Below are 25,215 nucleotides of genomic sequence, written 5' to 3'. Positions count from 1 at the left end.
TCATCTGCTTTCGAGTAGCATTCACCAAATTTGTCCTGGTTTTTTCCTCATATCTCAGCCATTTGTGGACCGATTTTGCTGATTTTAAATAGGAAACTTCTCGAAAGCATGTCTGACAGAATTATTGAAGATTCAGAAAATTGATTTCAACAGACAGACGGACAAACAGACAGAGGGACATGGCTTAATCGACTCCGCTATCTATAAGGATCCAGAATACATATACTTTACCCTTCTCACGAAGGTGAAGGGTATATCAATTGAGTTAATACAGTATTGTTGAACGAGTGTGATATGTTTGAGCATAACCAACTAACAATTTCTCAATTACTTTGTATGAACTGTTTCATTCACACTGTATAAGTATGATGTATTTTAATATCTTCGTACAACTGATACATACAACCGGCAATTTAATCAACAAACTGGTGGCGTAAATAAACAAAATCAAATTTAGTTTCTGTTTCGTTTCATTTTCAGTTAGTAAGTGTTCAGTTGTTAAATCGTTAAGTTGTGTTTGGTGTTTCAAACACCGCACGAAAAGTTGTCATAGAGACACAAATTTTAAACAAAAAAAAAACTTAATTAAATATTTCAATGAAAGTAGATATAACTACATACAATTATATGCAAGTACTGTACATTGTAAAATATTGATGTGATGTTCATAACTACAACTGTTGTGGTAGTATTAATTAATAGTTAATTTTGACTGAACCAAAAAAAAAACTGGAATTAATTATACAAAATTATCCTGCTACGGATTGCAATATTAAATGTAATAATTGTATATTTTGCTACCAAACCAAAGTAAAATGGCGCAAGTAATCCATAGTGTTAATGGCATGATGAACAACGAGACAGAGGTAATTTTTTGAAAACTCGAATGGGAACCAGTAAATATCTGTAAATATATTTAGATTTTTTTCTTTTTTTCCCACCTATTTTTGTTTGCAAAAAGACATAAAGTAAAAACAAACAATAAAGAAAAATCATTGAAATGAAACTAATTTCGGAAATACTATATGTTCAGACTATGTACATAAACAAACATGTATATAATTACACAATTACACAATAAAATTAAACAAAATTTTAACAAAAACACAAAAGAAAAACCAGAAATCAACTATGTATTTTATACAATAAACATACAATGTATGAAAATGTACATACATACATATTCTTTCATATAAAAACGTACTTATACCAATATGTATAAGTTAATTGCAATATTTTGGTCTAAATTAGTAGATTTGTACAAAAAAAAAACAGATACAATAATTATGAAAACAAAAATATATTCACAGATATTAAATTGAAAAAAAAAAATTAAAAAAAACGATATAAGCAACAGTTCAAGTATTAGTCATACACAAGACTTTCAAATCTTTAATTTTATTTGAATTTAAGTTTTGTTTGTGGATAATACTCGTACATACCTACATAGAAATAAATACGAGAAATAAATATTTTACGATTTCTTTGTTTAGCTTAATGAAGATGCAATAAATAAACATTTTTTTTATTATTTATTAGCATAATTTTTAAAATTCAAATCAATATGTACTTGCATTGATGGAAAATGAAAATAATAATTAAGTAGTACTTTTTTTAAAATCAGAGTTCTAAAAATTTAAATTGTAAATATTTTCATATTAGCTTAGCTTTGTCGTGGAAATAAAAAAATGTTATACACAACATTTTCTATAGAAAATAATGTTATACATAAAACCTCTTTTAGAAAATATTTTTATGCACAAGATTTTCTTTAGAAAATTCTGTTACATACAAGATTTGCAATGGAAAATTCGCTTCTATAGAAAATTATGTTTTACACACGATTTTCTGTAAAGTAAAGTATTATAATACTGTAATACACACGATTGTCTATAGAAAATATTGTAACGCACAAGGTTTTCTAAAGAAAATATTGTAACACACAATATTTTCTCACCACTAGAGGCTATGTACTAATAACAAACATAACGCGCAATTGCAGAGTTGTCAACCTTTTCTACTTCTTCCACCACCTTTCCTTCTACAATCTATCCCCTTTCCAAAGAAAGGGGATAGTGATCACAAGGTATCCTATCATGTCATATTGTCATAATGTTCTAATATTTCACAATGGTTTGAGAATGGTTTTATTGCATTTCAAGCAAAAAATTTCATACTACTCTGTATGCTATGTTTATTATACCCTTCAGCTTCGTGAGAAGGGTATATATAAGTTTGTCATTCCGTTTGTAATTTCTACATTTTTCATTTCCGACCCTATAAAGTATATATATTCTGGATCCTTATAGATAGCGGAGTCGATTAAGCCATGTCCGTCTGTCTGTCTGTCTGTCTGTCTGTCTGTCTGTCTGTCTGTCTGTCTGTCTGTCCGTCTGTCTGTCTGTCTGTCTGTCTGTCTGTCTGTCTGTCTGTCTGTTGAAATCAGTTTTCTGAAGACCCCAGATATCTTCGGGATCCAAATCTTCAATAATTCTGTCAGACATGCTTTCGAGAATTTTGCTATTTAAAATCAGCAAAATCGGTCCACAAATGGCTGAGATATGAGGAAAAAACCAAGACAACCTCGATTTTTGACCAATTTTTGACCTATATCTGGATTACTAAGACATTAATATAGACAATATGGATATCTAATGATAGATATTTCAAAGACATTTGCAACGACGTATATAAGACCATATTAAGTTGGACCTACAATGGGTCAAAATCGGGAAAAAAATGTTTAACCCGAATTTTTTTTTTTAAAAAAAAAAAATTTAAAAAACCAAAAAAAAATTTTTAAAATTAAAAAAAAAAAATTTTAAATTTAAAAAAAAAAAAAATTTAAATTTAAAAAAAAAAAATTTTAAATAAATTTTTTTCCAAAAAATGAAAAAAAAAACAATTAAAAAAAATTAAATTTTGTTTACCTAAAAATATTTAAAATTTTGAAGTATAATTTGGTGAAGGGTATATAAGATTCGGCACAGCCGAATATAGCACTCTTACTTGTTGTGTTATCGTAACTAACAAGCAGAGACCTGCGCCGCACAGTGGCTTAGAATTGTTTTTCATCGACCAAAACTCTGTAACTTTTGAAGCGATAGAGATATTTCAGAATTATTTGAATGTCATGAAAATCTGTTTATCAGTTGAGAAATTTAAAGCTAAAGAGATTTATTCTCGCTAAAGTGAATTTCGGAAGAGGTCCTTATATGGAAGCTATGACTAATTATGGACCGATCGTCATGAAGTTAGGTAACATGACTTCCGTATATATAAAATTTATTTATAGCTAAATTTGTGTAGATACCTATATAAATTAAACATTTACGACCGATAAAGTCCAATTTGTACAGTTTCTAAGTAAAATAATGGACCAAGGGCCCGAAAAAAATTATGTAGCAAATCTTCTCAAAATAGAAAAAATGTTGGGAGTAATTTCATTCAAATGGAAAAAGTGATCTACAGACAGTTCCAGACAGGTACAAAAGTATATATGGGGTTAAAGAGGACACTTTCGCCTTTCTGGTGGTAGTACAATTTGTTTAACCCCTTTTAACCCTCAAAAGTTCTATTCCAAAAAACTTAAAATTTTACTAAAATATAATATGTACTTGAGAAAACAAAACTTAGAAAAGTTTAAATTTACATAGCCTTTAATCCGTTTATATATTGCGTTTTAATCGGCTCAGTAATTTCGGAGTTATAATAACAAATTGAAGCCAAAAATATATTTTTTACGTGAAAATAGGTAATTTTTGTGTTTTAAAAAACTCATGAAAAATCTAAAACGGCAAACATTTTTCATTATCGCAAACCCACATATAATAGCAACAAAATGAGATATCGATCATAAAAATTTATTGATTCTTTTCGAATTTATTCACAATTAAGTGAATTCGATCATTTTCACAAAATTTTACTTTTTTGTTTGATATACATAAAATTAAGTAGTTAATGTTTTTCTTTCGATTGATTGAATTTTGAAAAAATTTTCCCCATGCTTTTTAAAAAATTTCACATACATATATATATTGCGGTTCAATCGGCTAAGTAGTTTCGGAGTTATAATCATAGAGAAACATAGAGCGGAAACTTGAAAAAAACTCAAACTCAAATGTCAAATTTTTTGTTTTAAAAAAATCATAAAAAATCGAAAACGGCAGACAGTGTTCAGATTTATTGCTTTATCGCAAAGCCATATGTAATAGGAATAAAGTGAGATATCGACCATAAAAATCGATGAATTATTTACGAATTTATTCACAATTAAGTGAATTCACTGAATTCAATATATTTTGTTGTTGTATCAGACATATGATTGTTGTATTTTTGTTTGACAAATCGGAGTGTCTCGTCTCTATGTATAATTCTCTATGGTTATAGATGTCAGAAAATGTTTATAGTTAAACATATATGGGTGAATGAAATACAAAAACTATCTTTAATTGAATTTATTAATATTTATTTTTTTTGGAAAATATTGCTACTTTGACCCTGAACTCAAAACTTCAAATAAAACGAGCAACATATAAACCATAGACAACAACTAGATAGGTAACTGAGAGCCAAAAACCTAAGTCTGTTGTCAAAAACCTAATTCATGAGAATGTATTGCATGTATTATGTTATTGTATCACCCGTATGTGTGAAAAGAGAGTAATTTTTCCATATATATTACTCTCTCCTTCCGTTCTATGTGTTTATTCTATGATATAAACGATATCCAATTTTGCTAAAATTTTCAGCATTTAGTTGTTAGACGACGTAGAACAATTTTAGGCCAGCCTAATACGTTTACTAAAGATACATAATTTTTCAATCAGATCAGCAAGATTATTAAAATGTTTACGATCCAACCCACTGTTCAATGTTGCTCACCTACAAATAAACAAACAAATATAAAAATCTTAAAATACTCGCATAATACTTAAATATTTCGATAACTATTTACAAACTATTACCATTGACATGGTGGGAAAAAGGTGTGTTTGCGCGCTGATAATTTTACATGAAAATATAATTACGGTAAGAGTATTGGAACAATTTCAAACTAAAAAATATTTCGAAAAACGATGTTACTCTAATTCATAGAGAATAGACATAGAGCGGAAACTCTCCTGTCAAAGACCTAACTCAGTTGTCAGAAACCTATGTGGTGAGAATGTAGTAGTAGAAAAAACCATGTGAAAACAAAAACAACACTCGAATGTGTGACTATTTTGAGTAATTTTTTTGTTTGAGTTTTTTTCTAGTTTCTGCTCTATGTTCTCTACGCTCCAATTCACGATTAGAAAATGAAAATGTTTAAATTTGTATGATTAATAAAAAATGTTGGTCATACAATACAAAACGCTTAAAAGGCATCGCTAATGTACTACACAAGGTTGGCTGTAGTTACCCCTAGAATACTCACTAAAACAGAAGATGTTCAGAAAATCATAAAACATAATCTTAAACTAAAACTAAAAAATCTTCAGGTTATGATTTAATTACACCTTCCATGATTGGAAACCTACCAGATGTGGCAATTGTTGTGCTCTCAGTATTATTCAATCGGAAAATCTCACGAATTGTTACGATACCCAAGTCAGGAAAGAATTTGATATTGGCATCATCCTACAGACCGATTACCTTATTGCCTTGTTTGTCTAAACTATTTGAGAAGATAATCCAAGGAAAAATTGTAACATTCTTAATAGTCAAAACATTATCCCAGATCATCAATTTGGATTCCGTGAACATCACCGAACAATTGAGCAAGTTAACCGCCTAACTAGAAAGATACGAAAATCGTTCGAACTAAAAAAAGTACAGTTTGACAATATTTCAAGATGTTGCCCAGGCTTTTGACAAGGTTTGTCGCTTGTTTAGGATAAAGTGCGGCGATTATGTGAGGTTAAAAAATTGGAGAATAAAAGTAAATGAAATCAAATGTAAGTACATAGGAGAGGTAGTTGTCCACCAGTGACACTAAACAGTGTGAATATTCCACAGTCCGATCACGTTACTTACATTGGTATTAATTTAGATAGAAGCCAAGCGGCTTCACATGAAACTAAAAGCTTCTAATTTACACGGGCTAATCCACCATCAATCGAAATTAAGCCTTTACTGCAAAATCGTTCTGTATAATACGGTCTTAAAACCAATTTGGATATACGGAATCCAATTATGGGGAACAGCAAGCAATACCAGTATAGATCTCATTCAGAGGGCATAATCCAAAATTCTTAGAACCATGAGCACATGAGAAACTGATGTGTAAAAATTACATCATAATCCGAACCCGCTCGCAAGGCTACTTACAATAACTCAAAACAGATCAAGGCTACGTAGAGCTGATTGCAATAAAATCTTAATTTTTAATTAAACATATCTGCGCAAAATTTTAGAAACTGGTTAACCGATCACTCGGTTAACTGAGGTAAGTCTTTGACAGAAGAGTTTCCGCTCTTTGATGATAACTCAATTTTAAGTTTAATCGTCAGGAGATATGATACATTTTTTAAATGATTTGGTAATTCTTTATTGGAAGGTTTCCAAATATTGATCCAAAAATTTAAAACAAATATATATTATATTATTATCGATCTCAGTCATAGAGAATAGACATAGAGCGGAAACTCTCCTGTCAAAGACCTAACTCAGTTGTCAGAAACCTAAGTGGTGAGAATATATTAGTGAATATACTATGTGATTGTTTTGAGTAATTTTTATGTTTGAGTTTTTTTCTAGTTTCCGCTCTATGGTCTCAGTTACTATTACGTGATTCTAAACATGTCTCCAAAAAAATTTGTTTTCACTCTTAATTAAATGCTAGAGTATAATTGGAAGAATATTGTGGATGAATTTCCGAGTCAATAAACGTGTTATTCACTGTTAGGTTAGATTTTTACATCCAAATATATTTTTCAGTTCCAAATTTTGAATTTTTCTGCTAAAAATAGTTCAAAAAGTAAAAGCCAATAATTGAATAAAACACGAAACTCTAGTTTGAAGTACTAAGGAATTATGCCCAATAACTAATACGCAATGAATTCTTAAGCGAAAAAAAATAATTTGATTTTGAAAATTTAATTAAGAATTCTTATTATACCCTATAACACCATAGTGGAGAGGGTAAAATGCGTTTGTGCAGATGTTTGTAACGACCAAAAATATTAGTCTAACACCCAACTTAAAGTTTACCGATCGTCTTAGAATCACATTCTAAGTCGATTAAACGATGTCCGTCCGTCCGTCTGGCTGTCTGTCCATGTAAACCTTGTGCGCAGAGTATAGGTCGCAATTTTGAAGATATTTCGATCAAGTTTGGTACATATTATTTTTTCCAATGACCAAGCCTATTGAATCTGGCTGAAATCGGTCCATTATTTCACCTAGCCCCCATACAAATGTCCTTCCGAAATTGGACTTTATCGGTCATAAATATTTAATTTATACATGTATCTCCACAAATTCCGCTCCAAATAAGTTTTATATATACAAAATTCATGTCACCAAATTTTGTTACGATCGGTCCATAATTGGTCATAGCTCCCATATAAGGCCCACTTCCGAAAATCACTCAAAAATATAAATTATTGAAATTTTAAAAGAAAAATGGTCTTGACCGACAATACTTTCTTACTTGTTATTTTTCATTTTCATTTAAATCCAAATTAGCGTTAGCAGTTTTGAATCGATTACCAACCTTGTAAATAAGGATAAATAAAGACATGTTCAAATTGTTTTTTCCGAAATACAAATTCCAACATATGCGAATATGTAATTATATTTTACAGCAAAAAATTATATTTAAATACATATATTCAATGACAAATAAGATATCCATATTGATATATTGCAGCATATTAAGATTTAAGTCATGAATTAATTTGAAAAATGTACACTTTGAATTCTTTTAAAGTATTCATAGTGTATAATTATTAAGTAAATCATTAATTATGAATTGATTTACATCATGCCATTTATACATAACATATAAAAATAATTTTAAATGTTTTATGACCAAAGAAATCAATAACGGAAAACAATTTACGAGAATGTTCTGTACGCATTTAAGTGTACTTGTAAGTATGCTTGTAAGTAGTAGGCATAGAGAACACACATAGAGCTGAACTCTTCTGTCAAATACCTAACTCAGTTGTCAAAAACCTAAGAGGTGAGAATGTATTGGTAAAAAAAACTATGTGAAAACAAAAGCAACACTTTTATGTATTATTTTTTTGAGTAATTTTTTTGTTTGAGTTTTTTCTAGTTTCCGCTCAATGTATATTTTCTCTATGGTAGTAGATTTATGTTATGTTGTTATTGTAACAACAACAAAATACATGTAAAATTTCCACTCAAAGCACTCGTTCGCTATTGAAAAACAGCACATTAGTAATTTCATGCAGAAGATGTACATACTTTGTATTTTCTTTATAAAATATTTAATAACTTTAAACTATTCACTTTGTCAATTAAATGGATGTGAGTGCGTGACACTGAAAAGCTATTGAAATATTTGCAAAATAAATCAATTTTTGTCATTAGTTATAAAACTAATGTCAGATACATATTTCTATAGTTTCATCAAAATCGGCTAGAAAATTCGTAATATTTTTTGAAATTCATGAAACTACTGTAACAGTACGTTGCAATTAGGTTAGTTTTATCATAGGCGCTGCACAGTGGGGGTCGAACAAAAACTGGAAATAAATCTGTACATTTTAAATGAATAGCCCGGTGTTGAGGAGGTGTTGATAAGTTTTAGTTTTGAATTTGGGCTTATAACACCAAGGGGGGCCGAGCCACAATGCCCCATTGTGGGACACCTCGGGTATATCAAAAATTAAAAATGATGCCAAATTTTGCGGAAAAGAAAAGATATACATATTATATATCAACGTGTATGAAATGATGTCCTCTTTTCAAAAATGTACAAAATTTTTAAGAATTAAAAAAATTATAAAAAACTTTTTTCAATAAAAAATTATAGTTAATTTTTTTGGAAAATTTTATTTAATGAAATTTTACTCTTTTATAGAAACTTTCGATCCAAATCCAAAAGTGAAAAAGATATTTGTGAATGATAATCCCACAATTCCCAAAAAACTTTCCAAAAATCCCAAAATTGGGATTTTTCAGATTTTTTGATATATTGAAGGGACCAAGCTCGGGGCTATGAAATCCCTTTGCACAATATTGAAGAACATATTGGGACATACAAAACAAGTCTTAATTTTATGAAATCAGCTATGCGATTTGAGAAAATGTTGTCTAAAGTTGAAATTTATATAAAAATAAGTCTACTTCGGAAGGCTCTGGACCACGCAATAATACGAATTTTGATATTATTTTGCTTTTATAATATTTCTTGATATGTTGTATTTCTGAAAAATATACATACACTATTTATTTATGTTTTTCTTATTTTCTGTAGAATTTAAAATTAATGTAAGTACCTTTTCGGAAAAAAATGGCGATTAAACGACATTTTTATTTGTTTATGTTTGAATGCACATTAGGGTGGCCCTTAATAAACGAAAGTTGGATTTTGGCCATTCCCACCCTTCAGTTTGGTGAACATTAGTAAAAAAATCATCCTGAAAAAATTTTAGGTAAATCGGTTGGGGTTAAGACGTGCCGCAAGCCCTCTGAAGTTTTGAGATGCATTTACAAGGAAAAAATGCATTTTTTCAGTTTTTGTAAAAATTTTGCCATTAAAAAATTACTTTTGCAATTTAATTTAAAAGAATCGAAATGTGTACGTAATTTTCGTTCTAATGAGACATAAAAAACAGAAATTGGTCAAAAAATTTTAAAGTCATTAAAAATTCGCCGGGCCATTAGTGTCTCAGGCAACTAGAACAAGATAAATATTAAAATAAAAGCTCATTTTTACTTAAAATATGTCCATATTTACTTGTATGAGTTTTTGTCTCCGTAGGATACCGTTAACCTATTCTTAGTTATGAACAAAAAATTTTTTTAACGGCAGTTTCAAAACTCCATTTTCAAATTTTTAAAAATTTTGTTAAACAAATTTCAGATTTTTTTGATCATCTCATTGGGATTTATTAAGAATATAATAGGGAATACAAATGTGAAAAAAATATAATATATCTCTTATACTTTTTCCGTACCTGCGATTTAAATTTTGAAATTTTCGAGAAAAACCAATTATTTGGCAATTTTTACTCGAATGAGCTCTATTTCCTTACTCTTATGAATTTTTTTTCTAAATTCTTTTACTAAAATCGGAAAACGTTAATCCTTAAATCGTGAAGGTCAAAGGTAAAATTTTTCAATATTTGGAATTTCTCTTGGAAAGATTTCGAAATGTTGTATATTTTTGGGACGATTATGATGAAATTTAACAAAAATATAACACAAAGCCTAGTATTTACAAAAACAGCAGAAAAATTAAAATTAACCCAATAGAGCACTTGGGGTTAAAATTACCCCAAACTTTTAAAACCATAAAAAAATTATGATTTTAAAAGTTTGGGGTCATTTTAACCCCAAGTGCCATTAAGCATTAATTTCCATTCTTGTGCTGTTATTATAAACCCTAGAGTTTATGTTATATTTTTCTTAAGTTTCATCAAAATCGGCCCAAAAGTATATAATATTTCGCTATCTCTCCATGAAAAATTCCAAATATTGAAAATTTTGACCTTTGACCTTCACGATTTAAGGATTAACGTTTTCCGATTTTAGTAAAAGTTTCAGAGTATATTTAGAATTATCTAGACTATAATATTCTGAATAAGTTTTACTTAAAATTCATAAGAGTAAGAAAATAGAGCTCATTCGGGTAAAAATTGCCAAATAATGGGTTTTTCTCGAAAATTTCAAAATTTAAATCGCAGGTACGGAAAAACTATAAGAGATAACGCTATCCTACGGATACAAAAACTCATATACAAGTAAATATGGACATATTTTAAGTAAAAATGAGCTTTTATTTTAATATTTATCCAAAAATGTTAATTTTGTTCCTACCTTTCTTGTTCTAGTTGCCTGAGACACGTTAAAGGCCTGGCGATATTTTAATAACTTTAAAATTTTTTGACCAATTTCTGTTTTTTATGTCTCATTAGAACGACAATTGCGTTCACATTTCTATTCTTTTAAATTAAATTACAAAAGTAATTTTTTAATGGCAAAATTTTTACAAAAAATGAAAAAATTAATTTTTTCCCCTTGTAAATGCATCTCATAACTTCAGAGGGCTTGCGGCACGTCTTAACCCCAACCGATTTACCTAAAATTTTTTCAGGATGATTTTGTTACTAATGTTCAACAAACTGGGGGGGGGGGTGAGAATGGCTAAAATCCAACTTTCGTTTATTAGGGGCCACCCTAATGCACATAACTTTTGACTCAGTAGAGGTTTTTAAACAATTCTTTCTTACTATTATTAATACATGTCTTGTTAATTCCAAAAATTATATTTCAAGAAAATCGGGAAAGAATTGGATCCGTTAGTAGATTCCATATATATAAAAATCTTTTAAATCAGACTGCAAACAAAAATTTGGCATCATTTTTAATTGTTGATATATGCGAGGTGGGGTATTGTGGCTCGCAACAACCCCCCTCCCCCCCTTGGTGTTATAAGCCCAAATTCAAAACAAAAACTTATCAACACCTCCTGTATAGCCATGGGAAATTTTATTAAAATCGGGCTATTCGTTTAGAAGTTACAGATTTATTTCCATATTTTTTTCAGATCCCCCACTATGCGCTGTTAAAGTGTGACTATTTAAATTGTTGTGTAAATTTTAGGGTATTCAATTAATTTTGGTTGGTTAACTGTTCGAATAATTCAAAACTGGCGATTTTCAAATAACAAATAAACCGATTAATTTGTGTCGATTAACCGAGATTTCGTTTTTTTTGCAATTTAACATATTTTTTTGTATTTATTTTTCCATTTAAATTCAAATACAAATGTCAAAGTAAAATTACATATTTTTTCAAACATCCAAGAAACATGTTTAGTGAGTATAAAAACTGACATATTTAATTTACATGTATTTGTCGGATGAGAACATGCTAATAGACGAAACTGGAGACAATACTGAAGTGAGTTTTTATCAGAACTTATAGAAATTATTTAAAGTATTAAAAATCTAAAAAATCCAAAAAGGTATTCAATAGTATAATACAGATTTTATCACAGTTGGGGGTAGTTAGGTTATATAGTGCACTAAATATTGATTGAAATCAGCATTGCACTATCACTCTCTAAAATTGCAAAAAATTTAGTTTGCACTATTTTTTATCAGCTTTAGTGATAATGCTTATTTCTTAACTAGCTCTATAGTGATAGTGATAATTTTTTAACTATCACTAAACGAAGATTTAGTGCAAAAATCTGCACTACAATTAGTGCTAAATTTTAACCTGCAATCAAAAAAAAGGCTGCATTAAACATACATCACTAAATTTTCAAAAATGAGTAGTCATGAAATTTTTGAATCCAAATTCGAAAAATAAAAATTTTAAATATTTTTTGTTATTTTTAATGAAATATTAGTCTTAAGTTTTAAATTAGTGTACAGAAATAAACAATTTGAAGTTGCACACAAATTTATTTTTTATGTTTTTGTTCTTTTTATTAATAAAACACTTAATTAAATAAGTACAGAAAATTCGTTGTTTTATTTTCAGTTTAAAATTTAAATAGAAATTATTCGGTTAATTGAATAATTTAAAATTAACCGATTAAATCTAAACCCCGATTAATTATTTGCTCGATTAACCGATTAAACTAGAAACCCGATTAATTGAATACCCTAGTAAATTTACAAAAATAAATAGTTGTTACAAATTTTAAACTTCTAAGATGACAAATCCGACTGCTGTCAGCTTTGGAATGAACCATCCAAATTATTTGTTTTTAACATTCCGAATGTTACAATTTCAAACAATTCACACCTTGCAAACGCCATATTTCAGAAATGTTCAATTATATTTCGGAAGTTTCAATTTGTATTTAAGCAATTTCTAATCTAATTTGTAAATCATTTATTTAAACAATAACAATTTTATTTTCTTTTAGATGAAAGGTATGGATGCCAATAGATATGCCACGAAGAAGACAATTGCCCAGGGCATGTTGGATATAGCGTTGCTGACTGCAAACGCATCACAACTTAAATACATTTTACAAGTGGGAGAGCAGCATCAGTTCTACAAATTAATGTTGATTCTTATCAGTCTATCAATAGTATTGCAGGTTAGTTTTAAATTGTTTTAAGCTTAATTGAGATATTCACAGTTTAGAAAATCAAATGAGATCAATCAAATTCTGCTACTTAAATATTTGAAATGAATTTTACACTGAATTGTGAATACCCTCAACATACTTATTTGTTAAATTCACAACCTATTGTACGAGTTGTATGTCGTATGATTTTACAATAGTTGTACAAATGATGGTACAACACATACAGCATTCTCACTAATGTTTATCTAAAGTTGTATGAATACATCCGGGATAGTAAAGTTGATACAACATACTCGTACTATGGGTTGTGAATTAAATAAATATTGAATCGTTTATTTCATGTATAATACACAACATTGGCCATGTTTGTCGCTGTTTTTGTTTTTGCATAAAAATATAGATCCTGTCTGGTGTATTAAGTTTATCACTGAGTCTAATGCGTGATTGTCGTATGCACAAGCCAGAATTTCATCAATCGGCCAATATGATTAATCACATTCGAACGGGTTTCGCTTTCTTTGTAACCATGATCAATTTATTTATATCGGCATTTGATTCTCGTTTACCGCCACCACAAGGAGATTTCTTAAGTGGTTTAAATTAATTGTATGTTGTTGTGGATTTTGTAAATGCGATTAATATTAAAAAATTAGCTATAAACTTATTCCATAAGTCATAAATACTTCAATAAAATTAATTAAAACTAAATTTTCTTTTCAATTTTTCTTTATGGTGTAGCTGATGGTTGGTATATTCTTTGTAATAATCGGAAGTCTGAATATCAATCGTAAACAGGATCAAACGGCCGCTATAATATTAAATGATATCATTTTGGTTGTTATATTTGTCATATCGGTAATAAATGTGATTATATCCGGTTTTGGCATCGAATACTCATCTCAACCTCTACGATTATTGGATCATCCGAAAAAAGATCTTTAGAAGATATACATATAAACGGCAAAATTATTTTAATAAAAATTATAGCATCAATTATTTTTAGAATTAAGTTAAATAAAAATATGTATTTCATAAATTGTATAGTATTACATGCATATAAATTTGTGTTTCATTTCTCATAGATCAGCGCTGGTTTACTATTAATGATACAATCTGTTCTCAGCATTCATAAGGGCAAAGAAGAGCGCAAGGTTGCCGATGTCTTAAATCATATTATAAATGGTTTAATATTTCTCTCAGTATTTTGTGATGTTATAAAAATGAATTTTGGTTTAGATCCAGCCATAGCAGATGTCGAAATTCTAGACAAAAACTAATATAGCATACATATAACCGGTATATTTTAAGTCAAAGTACTTTATTATTAATAAACGTTATAATTTTGATACTACATATTCATTTTGTTTATTTAAATACTAACAGCCATATGCATAAACATTTACAAAAGGTTTATAAACCAATTATAGGAAATTTTCATAAAGTTGTATTCATAAGCGATTGATAGCTTAAAATACCTTTGATAAACAATTGTTAATTGTACAAATTTTAAAGTTGGTACAACCCTACTTTAAACCTACTTTAAGGAATTCTTTTTATCTTAAAAAAGAGGATTTTAAAGATAAATTTAGAATAATAGACGATACTATTGCAATTGCTAAGCACAATTTCCACTCCGCTGGCAAATAAGTTCCATTTTAATAGTATATGCTTTTGTATGATATTCCTCCGGCAGTGAACTACATACATGAGGTTCACAAGTGAGTTTGATTGGCATTTTTGTCATTTACGTTTAACCTGCAACGCCATATAGCAATAAAATGTGTAAACATTGTGGAAGAAGGTCGTCCACACAATCTAATATACCCACTCCGGAATTAAAACTATGTGTTTCCACATAGAAATTCATTAAATTTTGTTAAAATTTAACAAAATGTCAATAAAAATAAATTAATATAACAAATCATAAATTATGTTTATTTTATCACAGAATATTCGTCATTCGAATACTTTTAATAATAATTGAAATAAACTATATAAAAAAGTTTGTACATTAATACATTTTAGCTTAATATAAATTTACTAGAATCAGATGTATATTTTTTATCTAAAAATTAGTTGTTATCTTCAAAAATGTATTATTAATAAAAGCAATAAATGAAAAAAAGAAAACTAACAAATATTTTATCCTAATTGAAAGCAACACTAACAACGAAAAAGGGGAAATAAATGAGAAGAATTGCCAGCTTAAACAAAAATCAGTACATTAGTTATTGTCACTTTAACAAACGTTTATGAATAGAATACTTTTATTAAAGGTTTATAAAGCAAAAGTGTTTGTTAACAAATTTGTTATATTTGAATTCAAGTACAATTTCGTAACAATATCACTCTCTTGCTCTCTCGTTACAAGTTTTTAAAAGTAAACGAACAGAATTCAGTAACTTCCAGTGATAATTTGTACAAATTATTACAAATTATCAAGTACGCGAACACAACTAATGGTTCTGAGTTAGTTACATTGAAATATGAAAAAGTGCAATATTTTTGAAGGGCGGAGTTTTAAAGTGGCATATTTTTGAATCTAATTGAGATATTGACTAGGCCAAAAATTAACTTATCTAAACAAAAAAAAATTAATTTGGATTAAATTTGGATCAAATTGCTTCTATTATTGCAATCCTATTAAAATTTTGATGCAAATTTTCGTTTTAAAAACTCAATAAATATGTAATAAAATCTTTATTTGTTAACAAACCTCAATGAAATTATCAACGTTTTTTACATTTGTCATTCTAAATAACAAAATGTAAAAAAACTTGTCAAAGAGATTCCCGCAATTCCTAAAAATTGGAGCGAAAATTTATTTTTTACATTTTTGCCCGTAGAGTCCACATTTCCTTCGGGGCTGGGAAAATGCTTTGGGGATAAATAGGGAACACACAGGGGTTTCCAAAACTACTTTCACTTTTCTGATCCCAGCTTTGGGATTTTAGAACATGTGGTCCAAAGTTGAAATTTTGATAAAAAAATAGGTCAAATTCCGAAGAGTGTAGAGGCGACATATTAAAAAATAGGAAATGTTTTTTATATCAAAATGTTCTTCGTAAAGATACCTTACAGAAAAACATTAAATTTTTATATGTTTTTAAAGAAAGTTTTTTTTTAATAAAAAAAGAGTTAAGTCACCTTTTCTCTCAAAGAACAGCAAAAATCTACTATTTTTAATTTTTTAAATTGAAAATCGTTTATTTTTGGATCAGTAATTGATATTGCGCTGAAATCTTTTACATATTATTGGAAATTAACTAATGCACAGTGGCTTAAAAACTTTTTTTTTGGAAATAATTCGGTATCTTGGGTACTATTGGAGATATTTTTACCAAATTTCACACGGTTTGAGTTGATGTGATTTTCAGTCGATTTACGTTTGTGCAGCTTCCTAGCGACAATGGGTGCAAGTGCGTAGTAAAGACCTGCACAAGCTGCATTGTTTAACACGAAGACAATTGCCACATGATGCTTTTGTCATGTCATGTTATGTTCTTTTACCTACTTAACAGCAACACGCAAAGGCAATGTATATCAAAACAAAAAACAAACGCAGCATCATTTTAACAACATCATAACACACACAACATTAAAAAAATTAACAGATGCATGGATGACATGGAAAATAATTTCAAGTCATTTAAATCATGTATGAGGCCTTTTTTGTATGAGATGATTTCAATTCACTTGTAGTATTTATTGTGTGCAATAAGAAAAAATCTATATTAATATATAAATGTCTTTGTAAGTTTGTTGGTTTGTTTATTTGTTTGAGCATCACGCCTAAACGGCTGAACCGATTTTATTGAAATTTGGAACGTAGATAGATCCTTACTGGGAAGCGTCAATAGGCTATATATTTTTTTACTACGACAGGGCTAGCGAAGCGCACCGAGTCAAGCTAGTTGACTATAAAAATACAACTGAAATTTATATTTATATTATATAGTAGGTCAAAATAAAAATACGAAAGTACACCAATGGGTTTTTTCAATGTTGTTTTGGAAAATTTTACAATATTTAGTAATATTACCTGTTATATTATTACTTTAAAAGGAATACGTGGAATATAAGCCATAAAATGCCAATAATTTTCATGGAATTAAAAATGTAATGTGTTTCACATACATATTTTAAATACTACCTGACTTAGGTACAACCGCTCGAATATTATTAACGGGACATTTAATAATTACATTGCTAAATAAAATAAAACTTCATGAACAAAGCCAATTGGCCTATTAGACGGTGTTTAATTAAAGAAAATTAAATTAATGTATAAATCCTTAACGGTGAAGTTTATAATATATTTAATGTTTAAATTTAATGAAGTGTCTCTGAATCGTTCGCTGCATAATTGCTACAAAAATATAAATCTACTAAAATGATCCAATGGAACAAAAGCAACTGCCCAACGATTTGAAGAAAAAGTGTAGGGCATTTATTGCGTAACTTCACAGAATTTTTTTCCCTATTTTTTGTTTTCAAATAAAATCTAGAAGGCTTGAACAAAATTATTTAAATTTTCTAGTATATTTTTATGTTATTCAAAAATGTTTGAAATTTTTCTTGGAAAATATTTAATTTTTTTATGATTTTCAGCTATACAATGAGAAAATATGTATACGTTTCAGACTTTTCTATACATTTAGAAATATTGGCCAATATTGGGATATTATACAAAAATATTTGAACTACATAATGCAATTTATTATAAAATAGCAACAAATTTGTGTAAAAAAATTAAAAATTTCCTTCATGTACAAATTAATAATATTTATGAACATGTTCTTATTCTGAATGAAAAAAGTTTGGAAAAAATTCATGTTCGATTAATAATATTTATTAAAAAATTCATTCCAATTATGAATTTCTTTTTCCTGTGTTACACTTTATTATTTATATTTTTAAAAATCCTTATATTATTTGTTCTAAATATTTAAAAAAAAATATATAATGCTAAATAATAATAGTTCTCAGATTTTCACAGTTCAGCAGTTATGTACAATTTCATTCTGCTATGCAATTTTATTCTGCCTAACAATGCGACACTTGTTAACATCAATTCAATTCAAGCTACCACACATAACAACAGCATCATCAATAGTTATAGACATGACATGGCACAACACGGTTTTCGCGGCGCAATGACATGGTACAACATGGTTTTTGCGGCGCGATGACATTGAACAACATGATGTGCGCGTCCACACAACAAAACAAAGCATCAAATTTTGAAGTAAGACATTTTTCTACAAAATGTTGTCTTGTGCAGGCCTTTAGTGCGTAGCCTCTCAAAGTTGGTCACCTCGGGTCTCAAATTTTTTAAAAAAATCGCCAAAATTCCATTTATGATCCGAATAAGCTGAAATTTTAAATATAAATGTCCGTCTGTCTGTCTGTTGAAATCAATTTTCTGGAGACCGAGAAGTTTGCTATTTAAAATCAGCAAAATCGGTCCATAAATAACGGAGATATGAGCAAAAAACCGGGACAACATCGATTTTTGACCTATTTTTGATCTATATCTGGATTACTAAGTCATTAATATAGATAATATGGATATCTAATGATAGATATTTCAAAGTCCATTGCAACGATGTAGATAAGGCTATAGTAAGTTGGACCTACAATGGGTTAAAATCGGGAAAAATATTTTTTCATCAAAAAATTTTTTTCCACAAAAAAAAATTAAAAAACAATTTAAAAAAAATTTTTTTTGAAAAACAATTTCAAAAAAAAAATTAAATTTTGTTTACATAAAAATATTTAAAAAAATTTATTTTAAAGTATAATTTGGTGAAGGGTATATAAGATTCGGCACAGCCGAATATAGCTCTCTTACTTGTTTTTTTTTTATTTTGCTCGATCTTTTCAAAATTTATTTCTAAAATATCAGCTATATTGGTGATAAAATTCTAAATAAAATAAAAGCAACTTGCTAACAAATATCTCTTCCCTATAAAAAGTTATACGTATCCAAAATCGGAATTTGTAAAAATGACCGTATTTTTTACGTTTTTTCCCAAAAAGACTACATATTTTTTAATAGAAATTCTTCAAATTTTGTTAAAATTTAACAAAATGACAATCAAAATAAATTAATAAAACAAATCATAAAACAGTGATGTTTATTTTATCACAGAATATTCGTCATTCGAATACTTTTAATAATAATTGAAATAAAATATATAAAAACGTTTGTATATTAATACATTTTAGCCTAATATAAATTTACTAGAATCAAATATATATTTTTTGTGTTAGTAGACATCTAGAACAAAAGTAATATTTCAATAGATTCTTATTATTCAATAAAAAAAATAATGGTTTATATGCTTATACACAATTGTTTTATTAAGGGGACGATATATGGTGTGAATTTTATAACTAACATTTTTTTTGCTGTTTTATTTGCATTTTCGTTATTTCTCTATCTTAGACAAATAATTTTTCAGAATGCAAAACCTCTTTTCAAAAAAAATTATTTTCAAATATTTTTTTGAAACAATTTCTTCAAATCAAACTTTACAAAAGCGTAAAAACATTTTTTCTATAATTTTTTGTTTAATATTGTATTATTAGACGCTATCTGAAATAAATCAAGTTATCTTAAATAAATCACGTTAAAAACTGACAGATGGCATAAATGAAATCAAAATACCAAAAAACCTCTATCTGATCATTTCATTCATACACATTGAATATTTTTGAAAAGCAAAACCCTCTATCTATCATTAAGTCCACAATAATTCAAAATTTGTAAAACCAATTATATGTGAGATTCAGTAGGTGCATTTAAAAAATATTGTAGAATACCGAATTTTAATAACTCAAGTAATACGTTTGTTTTTTTGGCTCTCCTGAAAAGTTGTGTTTTTCATATAGACCCTCGATATACTAAACATACAAATATTTTTTGTTCTAAACTATTCTATTTTATTACAACTCACATTAAGCTTCGAAAATATGAAATTTATTACATTAGAAACTAAGTTTAGATAGACTAGATATATTGTAATAGACAGGCGTGGAAATCGGCATTTATTGGCGTTTCTTTTATAATAAATTAAAAAGATATATACAGTGACCGACAAAAGTCTACGTACGACCATTATTTTCGTAACTCTCGGATTTCTAAACCATAATAAGTAAAAGTAATTTAAACTGTTATTCACAAAAAATTAAAAAAAATATGTTGACAAAAGTCTACATACGATCTGTACACTAAATAAACATTTTTCAGCGAATACAAATTTTCATTAAATTCAATATTTCGTTGAGCCACCACGGGCATATACAAGCGTCTGGGCATCGAAGTAACTAAATTTTCCAGTTCTGCGGACGTTATATTTTGCCATTCTTCTGGAAGCTTCTCCTTTAACATTGATTCACAAGTAATAAGATGTTTTCGGATCTTTCGTTGTAGAATTTCCCACATGCGCTCAGTAACATTTAAGTCCGGGCTTTGAGGTGGTGTGTACAATTGTCGTGGGGCATGGTAGAGTAGCAAATCTTTGACAGTTTGAGACGTATGTTTCGGATCGTTATCTTGCTGAAATATCCAACTTTAACCAAGAGTTAAAATATCAACTGGTGCTCTCAAATTTTGTTCCAAAATGGATTTGTACTGATAACGATCCATATTACCCTCAATAATCACTAACTTTCCCACTCCAGAACCATGCTTAACTGTAGCAAGTAAGTTTTTCGGATCCATTGCTGTATTTGTTTTGCGCCATACTTTATCTCTCTCCAACACTTCCAAATATGTTATACTTCAACTCATCAGCGAACATAACTCGCTTCCAGAATTCCATGTCCTTTTCAAAGTGCTTTTTGGCGAATTACAAACGAAGTTTGCGATCCTCCGTTCGCTAATTTACGAGGATTTCTGCTTTAATTACCATTATTATTTAAGGTTCTTTGAATTGTTCGTGAATAAACAATATCTTCTGATCTTGTTGCGAGTTCTTCGGCAAATTTTGTGGTATTTACTTTTGAGTTATTGTTGACTTCTTTTAAAATGAAGATTACATCTCTACGATGTAGTTTCTTTGGGCGACCACTTCGCGGCTTGTTTTTAACTGTACCAGTGTTTTCAAAGTAACTGAATATTTCTTGATCTGTAGACTTAATAAATTGCATTGCTTATCTGTTAGTATTCAAAAAAACAGGATATGCTGTGGTCGTAAGTAGATTTTTGTCAATGTATTTTTTATTGTTTTTTATGAATAATTTTGCAAGTTTACATTGCAACAACATTTTTTTTTTGTGCATAGCAATAAAAATAGATTTCAAACAAAACTGCATTATTATTTTTTTATTTACCGGGTTTTCTCTCATAAAGTGGCAAAAATTCTGGTCGTACGTAGACTTATGTCGACGTATTTTTATATATAAATAAATAAAAATATAAATAATAAATCGTTCAATAATAAAAAAGTACATCGTTAAAAGGTTATTAGGGAATACAAAATTAGTATTTTAGTAAAATTGTTTTATGCTAAATTCCCAAACTTAACAAATTGCACAGTACAGAACACAGTATTAAAACTTATAATAGAACATTAGTGTGAACTAGGCATTTTTAATGTTACTGAAAAAGGCGCAAAAATTTGCACGTTTGTTCTCACTTAAGTTGTTTATATGTATTATTATAGAAATTATCAAAACAAATCCAAAGTAAAAAAATTAATGGTTATATATAATATTTTTTAAATTTTGTCGTATGGGTGCAACCACTGTGCGTTGGTAACGGTATTTTAGAGGTAACGGTAGTCTAGCTGAAACTGTATTTTTGAGTGGACATAGATGCAGTTGTTTCAATATTAAACATGAAATATTGTCTTGAAATATTATGACTAACATTTTACAAGTTATGAGCATAATTTAAATCAACAAAATGTTCTAGATTTATCTCAGATAGTCCCTTAGGAAATATAACAGTATATCTATATTAAAAGAAGTAAGCGATCTACCCTAATAGATATAAAATAATTGGATAAAGTTATTTAAGGTATCTAAATATTCATCAATGTAAAATTTTCGAGGATTTAGCAGAATTTGTAAAATATGTGCATGGTTTTGTATTATACATACAAAAGCATGGATAAAAAAATACTTGGAACTTTTTAATAAATATTATGTTAATATCTTCATGTAATATGTACATTTAAATGCAAGAATAATAAGATTCGTGTTTTGTAAACGGATTTAATTATTTCTTCTTTTTTTTAAATGTAACTGGTTTTTAAGCTAGTGTAAAAACGGCCAAATATGGTTTTTCAGCAAGCTTTCAGAGCATTTACTTTTCATATATGAGATATCTTGTATTATACATAAGTTACCATATTTTATAGGATAGTTTTTAAATAGTTGAAATTAAATTAAATATTAATTAAAAATCACATCAAGCTATTAAAACAAAACATATTTAGTAATCTCCGTAAAATTCAATTTAGATTTTAGTCAGATTTGATATTTTTTTGCAAAAAATCTTTGAAGTAGAAATTAATATAAGCGATTTTATACACTGCACATCTGGTAATATTTTATTCCTAACCTTACTTACAAAAGTCAAAGTAGAAAAATTTAAGGCGAAACAAAAGTTGAAAGAGACGAAAAAATAAATTCATCTTGTGCGTGTATTTAGTGAAAATAAATTTTTAATTTAGTTAATTTAATCAAATTTTAATTGTTAAACAGTGATTCCGTTCATTTAAATTAAGTTTTCTTTAAACAAATTCATATCAAAGTCAAACGTCCAACCACAAAGAATGAAAAAATAATTGAATTCAGTTAGCATAGCACAACAACACCAACAACAAAAAAAAATACCTGCAAACTCGGAAAAAATATTGTAGAAGACAAGAAAACCAGAAGTATCAGTAAAGGGAAGAATACAATCACAAAAGAGAATACACAAAAATTCGTGGAAAACACAAAAATACACAAAAACGAAACATAAAAACGTTGTTAATTACCAATTAAATAAATGGATTTTTGTGAAAATTTCTTCGGTTCCAAAAGCTAAAACAAATAAGAATTGTGTGAAAAGCTCACTTGTAATCCCCTCCGATTAAATGGTGCTAATACAATAACAAATACACCTGCTGAAATAAACAGCAGGGCGTCCTTGGTAAATTGAAAAATTTTCACGGTTTTTTCGCTTTACCGAACCGAACGATAATGAAAAATGTCGGCATAAAGAAATTTGTCAGCTCGGAGTGTCTAGAATTGTTGTGGACCTGCCCGGACAACATTAAGATAATTGCAGAACAACACCAAAGGGTTGATTTTGTATGAATGTCTATATAACAATTTAAAAACAAAATAATAGTAAAACTAAAAAGCAAACAATAGCAAAGTGAATACACAACAAACATTTATATACATACCTTTACACACAACTCCATAACCCAGCTCTTCGTCTCCGTCACCCTTTATGGAAAAAGTCTTGCCAAAAATTGAAATAATTGTTTGGAAGCTCTGTCGTTTTTTGCCGATTACATTGTAAATTTTGTTTTTTAATTGTTATATTTAGTTTAAATGAAAGATATAAAACAAAAAAGTGATTTTAGTTTACAATTAATTTTCCTTAAAATCTATGAGCATTAAATCAAAATGAAAATCAGCTCCCTCCCTTGTTGTGTCACATCGTCATCAACACCACTCCTACCACTACTACTGTCGGCGTTTCCATCATTAACTGTCTCAGTCTCTGATCCTGTTGCAAATGAAAAAACACTCAACATCTTTGTCGCAACATCAAAGGAAGTAATTTTTAACCCGTCCACACCCACTCAACAAAAAACCTTTCGTCGTCGTCTTCTTAACTTTGCAAATGTCAAATTTACTTTGTTTTTGTTATTTGCTGCTCTTCTTAGCATCTTAATGACAGTGGTAGTAGCAGCAGCAGTACTTTTACGTTTGTTTGTCCACAACACGTAACTTCAAAGGTAAAAATATATTTTTATTTAATATTGTTATATACACTCGTACATACATACGTTATTTAGATGTATGAATGTTTAATTTGTTTATTTTTTTAAGATTTCATTTATTTTATTCAAAAATATTTCAAATTTTATTTAAGTAATTCTAAAAAAATTTCAGATAGGTATAATAAAATATAAAGATTATGGTATTATACATGACATTATAATTTATACTTTATCTAATTTTTCCTAATTAGACTCTCAACTACATAAAACTAATATGTATCCATGTTTATATATAATTTACTAAATATTATTCAAATATCTAGAAATAAACTTAGGGAACAAATCAAGATCCCAGTAACAGTTTATATTTTTTTTCTGTTAATATTCATATTTTCTGTACTGTAAATCACTTAATTTAATGTATTCCTTTTTGGTGCAATCTAGAAGTATGAAATAAAGCTTATTTTTCATGTAGAATCAAATTGTAAAGTATAATTTCAAAGATATTCATAAGTTTTTGCTGTGAATAAACTAATTTTTTTGTTACAAAAAAAAATTGTTATAAATTGTTATGTTGTAATATAAAAAAAATCGGGATCCCTCATTTTAGACTTAACAACGAATGCTAGTAACACAGGTCTAGGTTCATGGACATATTTTTTTTAATTTTTAATGAACTAACAATAAGTAGTTCAAATCTTATATCTAATAAATATTATTTAATTAGTTCAGCCAGTGCAGGACTAAGAATTGTTTATTCATGGTTGTTTTGATTAAATTGGCATTCTTCCTTCTAGTCTTTGGATTAGGTCTGCTGTGTCCCTCCTTCTTAATCGGTTACCCACGGTTATCTAATATGTTGCAGGCCAATGGGTTTGGGTGAATTTCAAGTTTTTTTAAAAATAATTTGTTATATTTTTCGTTATCCCAGTTTTTACAAGGCGCACGTTTAGACCTTTGTGTATATTCTCGTTTTTGATATACCAGGGGGCAACTGTGATCCTTCTTAAAAACTTGTTTGGTGTCTTT

At 28.4% G+C, this 25,215-nt stretch overlaps 2 protein-coding genes across 6 annotated transcripts in view; both read left to right on the top strand.

Moving 5' to 3' along the window:
* Positions 1 to 689: 689 nt before the first annotated feature.
* On the top strand, positions 690 to 14,584 carry LOC135949142 (ninjurin-A-like). 4 transcript variants are annotated; one of them, XM_065498603.1, is made up of 4 exons: positions 706 to 866; positions 13,064 to 13,240; positions 13,632 to 13,837; positions 13,970 to 14,087. In XM_065498603.1, exons 1-3 carry the CDS (start codon positions 816 to 818, stop codon positions 13,833 to 13,835), a joined length of 432 nt encoding a protein of 143 aa, XP_065354675.1. In that variant the 5' UTR covers positions 706 to 815; the 3' UTR covers positions 13,836 to 13,837; positions 13,970 to 14,087. The 4 variants fall into 4 exon arrangements, with proteins under 4 accessions (XP_065354677.1, XP_065354675.1, XP_065354676.1 ...); XM_065498605.1 differs by lacking the exons at positions 13,632 to 13,837; positions 13,970 to 14,087 and adding an exon at positions 14,314 to 14,584 and having other exon boundaries at positions 690 to 866; XM_065498604.1 differs by lacking the exon at positions 13,632 to 13,837 and having other exon boundaries at positions 13,970 to 14,292.
* An 8,235-nt stretch (positions 14,585 to 22,819) lies between these two features.
* The window catches only part of Axn (protein axin), an 83,891-nt gene continuing 81,495 nt past the window's right edge, over positions 22,820 to 25,215 (top strand). For both annotated transcript variants that reach the window (XM_065514666.1, XM_065514665.1), the window contains exon 1: positions 22,820 to 24,201. The gene's annotated coding sequence lies outside the window, so the exon portion shown is untranslated. The remainder of the gene's footprint in view (positions 24,202 to 25,215) is intronic.

Source organism: Calliphora vicina, chromosome 1 (assembly GCF_958450345.1).
Source record: "Calliphora vicina chromosome 1, idCalVici1.1, whole genome shotgun sequence".
Taxonomy (NCBI): domain Eukaryota; kingdom Metazoa; phylum Arthropoda; class Insecta; order Diptera; family Calliphoridae; genus Calliphora; species Calliphora vicina.
This window is presented reverse-complemented; position numbering and strand designations above follow the sequence as displayed.

Coding starts and splice junctions, on each gene's coding strand:
- LOC135949142 (XM_065498604.1), top strand. CDS start 816: ATGGCGCAAGTAATCCATAGTGTTAATGGCATGATGAACAACGAGACA. Junction 867..13,063: donor TGATGAACAACGAGACAGAG/GTAATTTTTTGA, acceptor ATTTTCTTTTAG/ATGAAAGGTATGGATGCCAA. Junction 13,241..13,969: donor GTCTATCAATAGTATTGCAG/GTTAGTTTTAAA, acceptor TTTATGGTGTAG/CTGATGGTTGGTATATTCTT.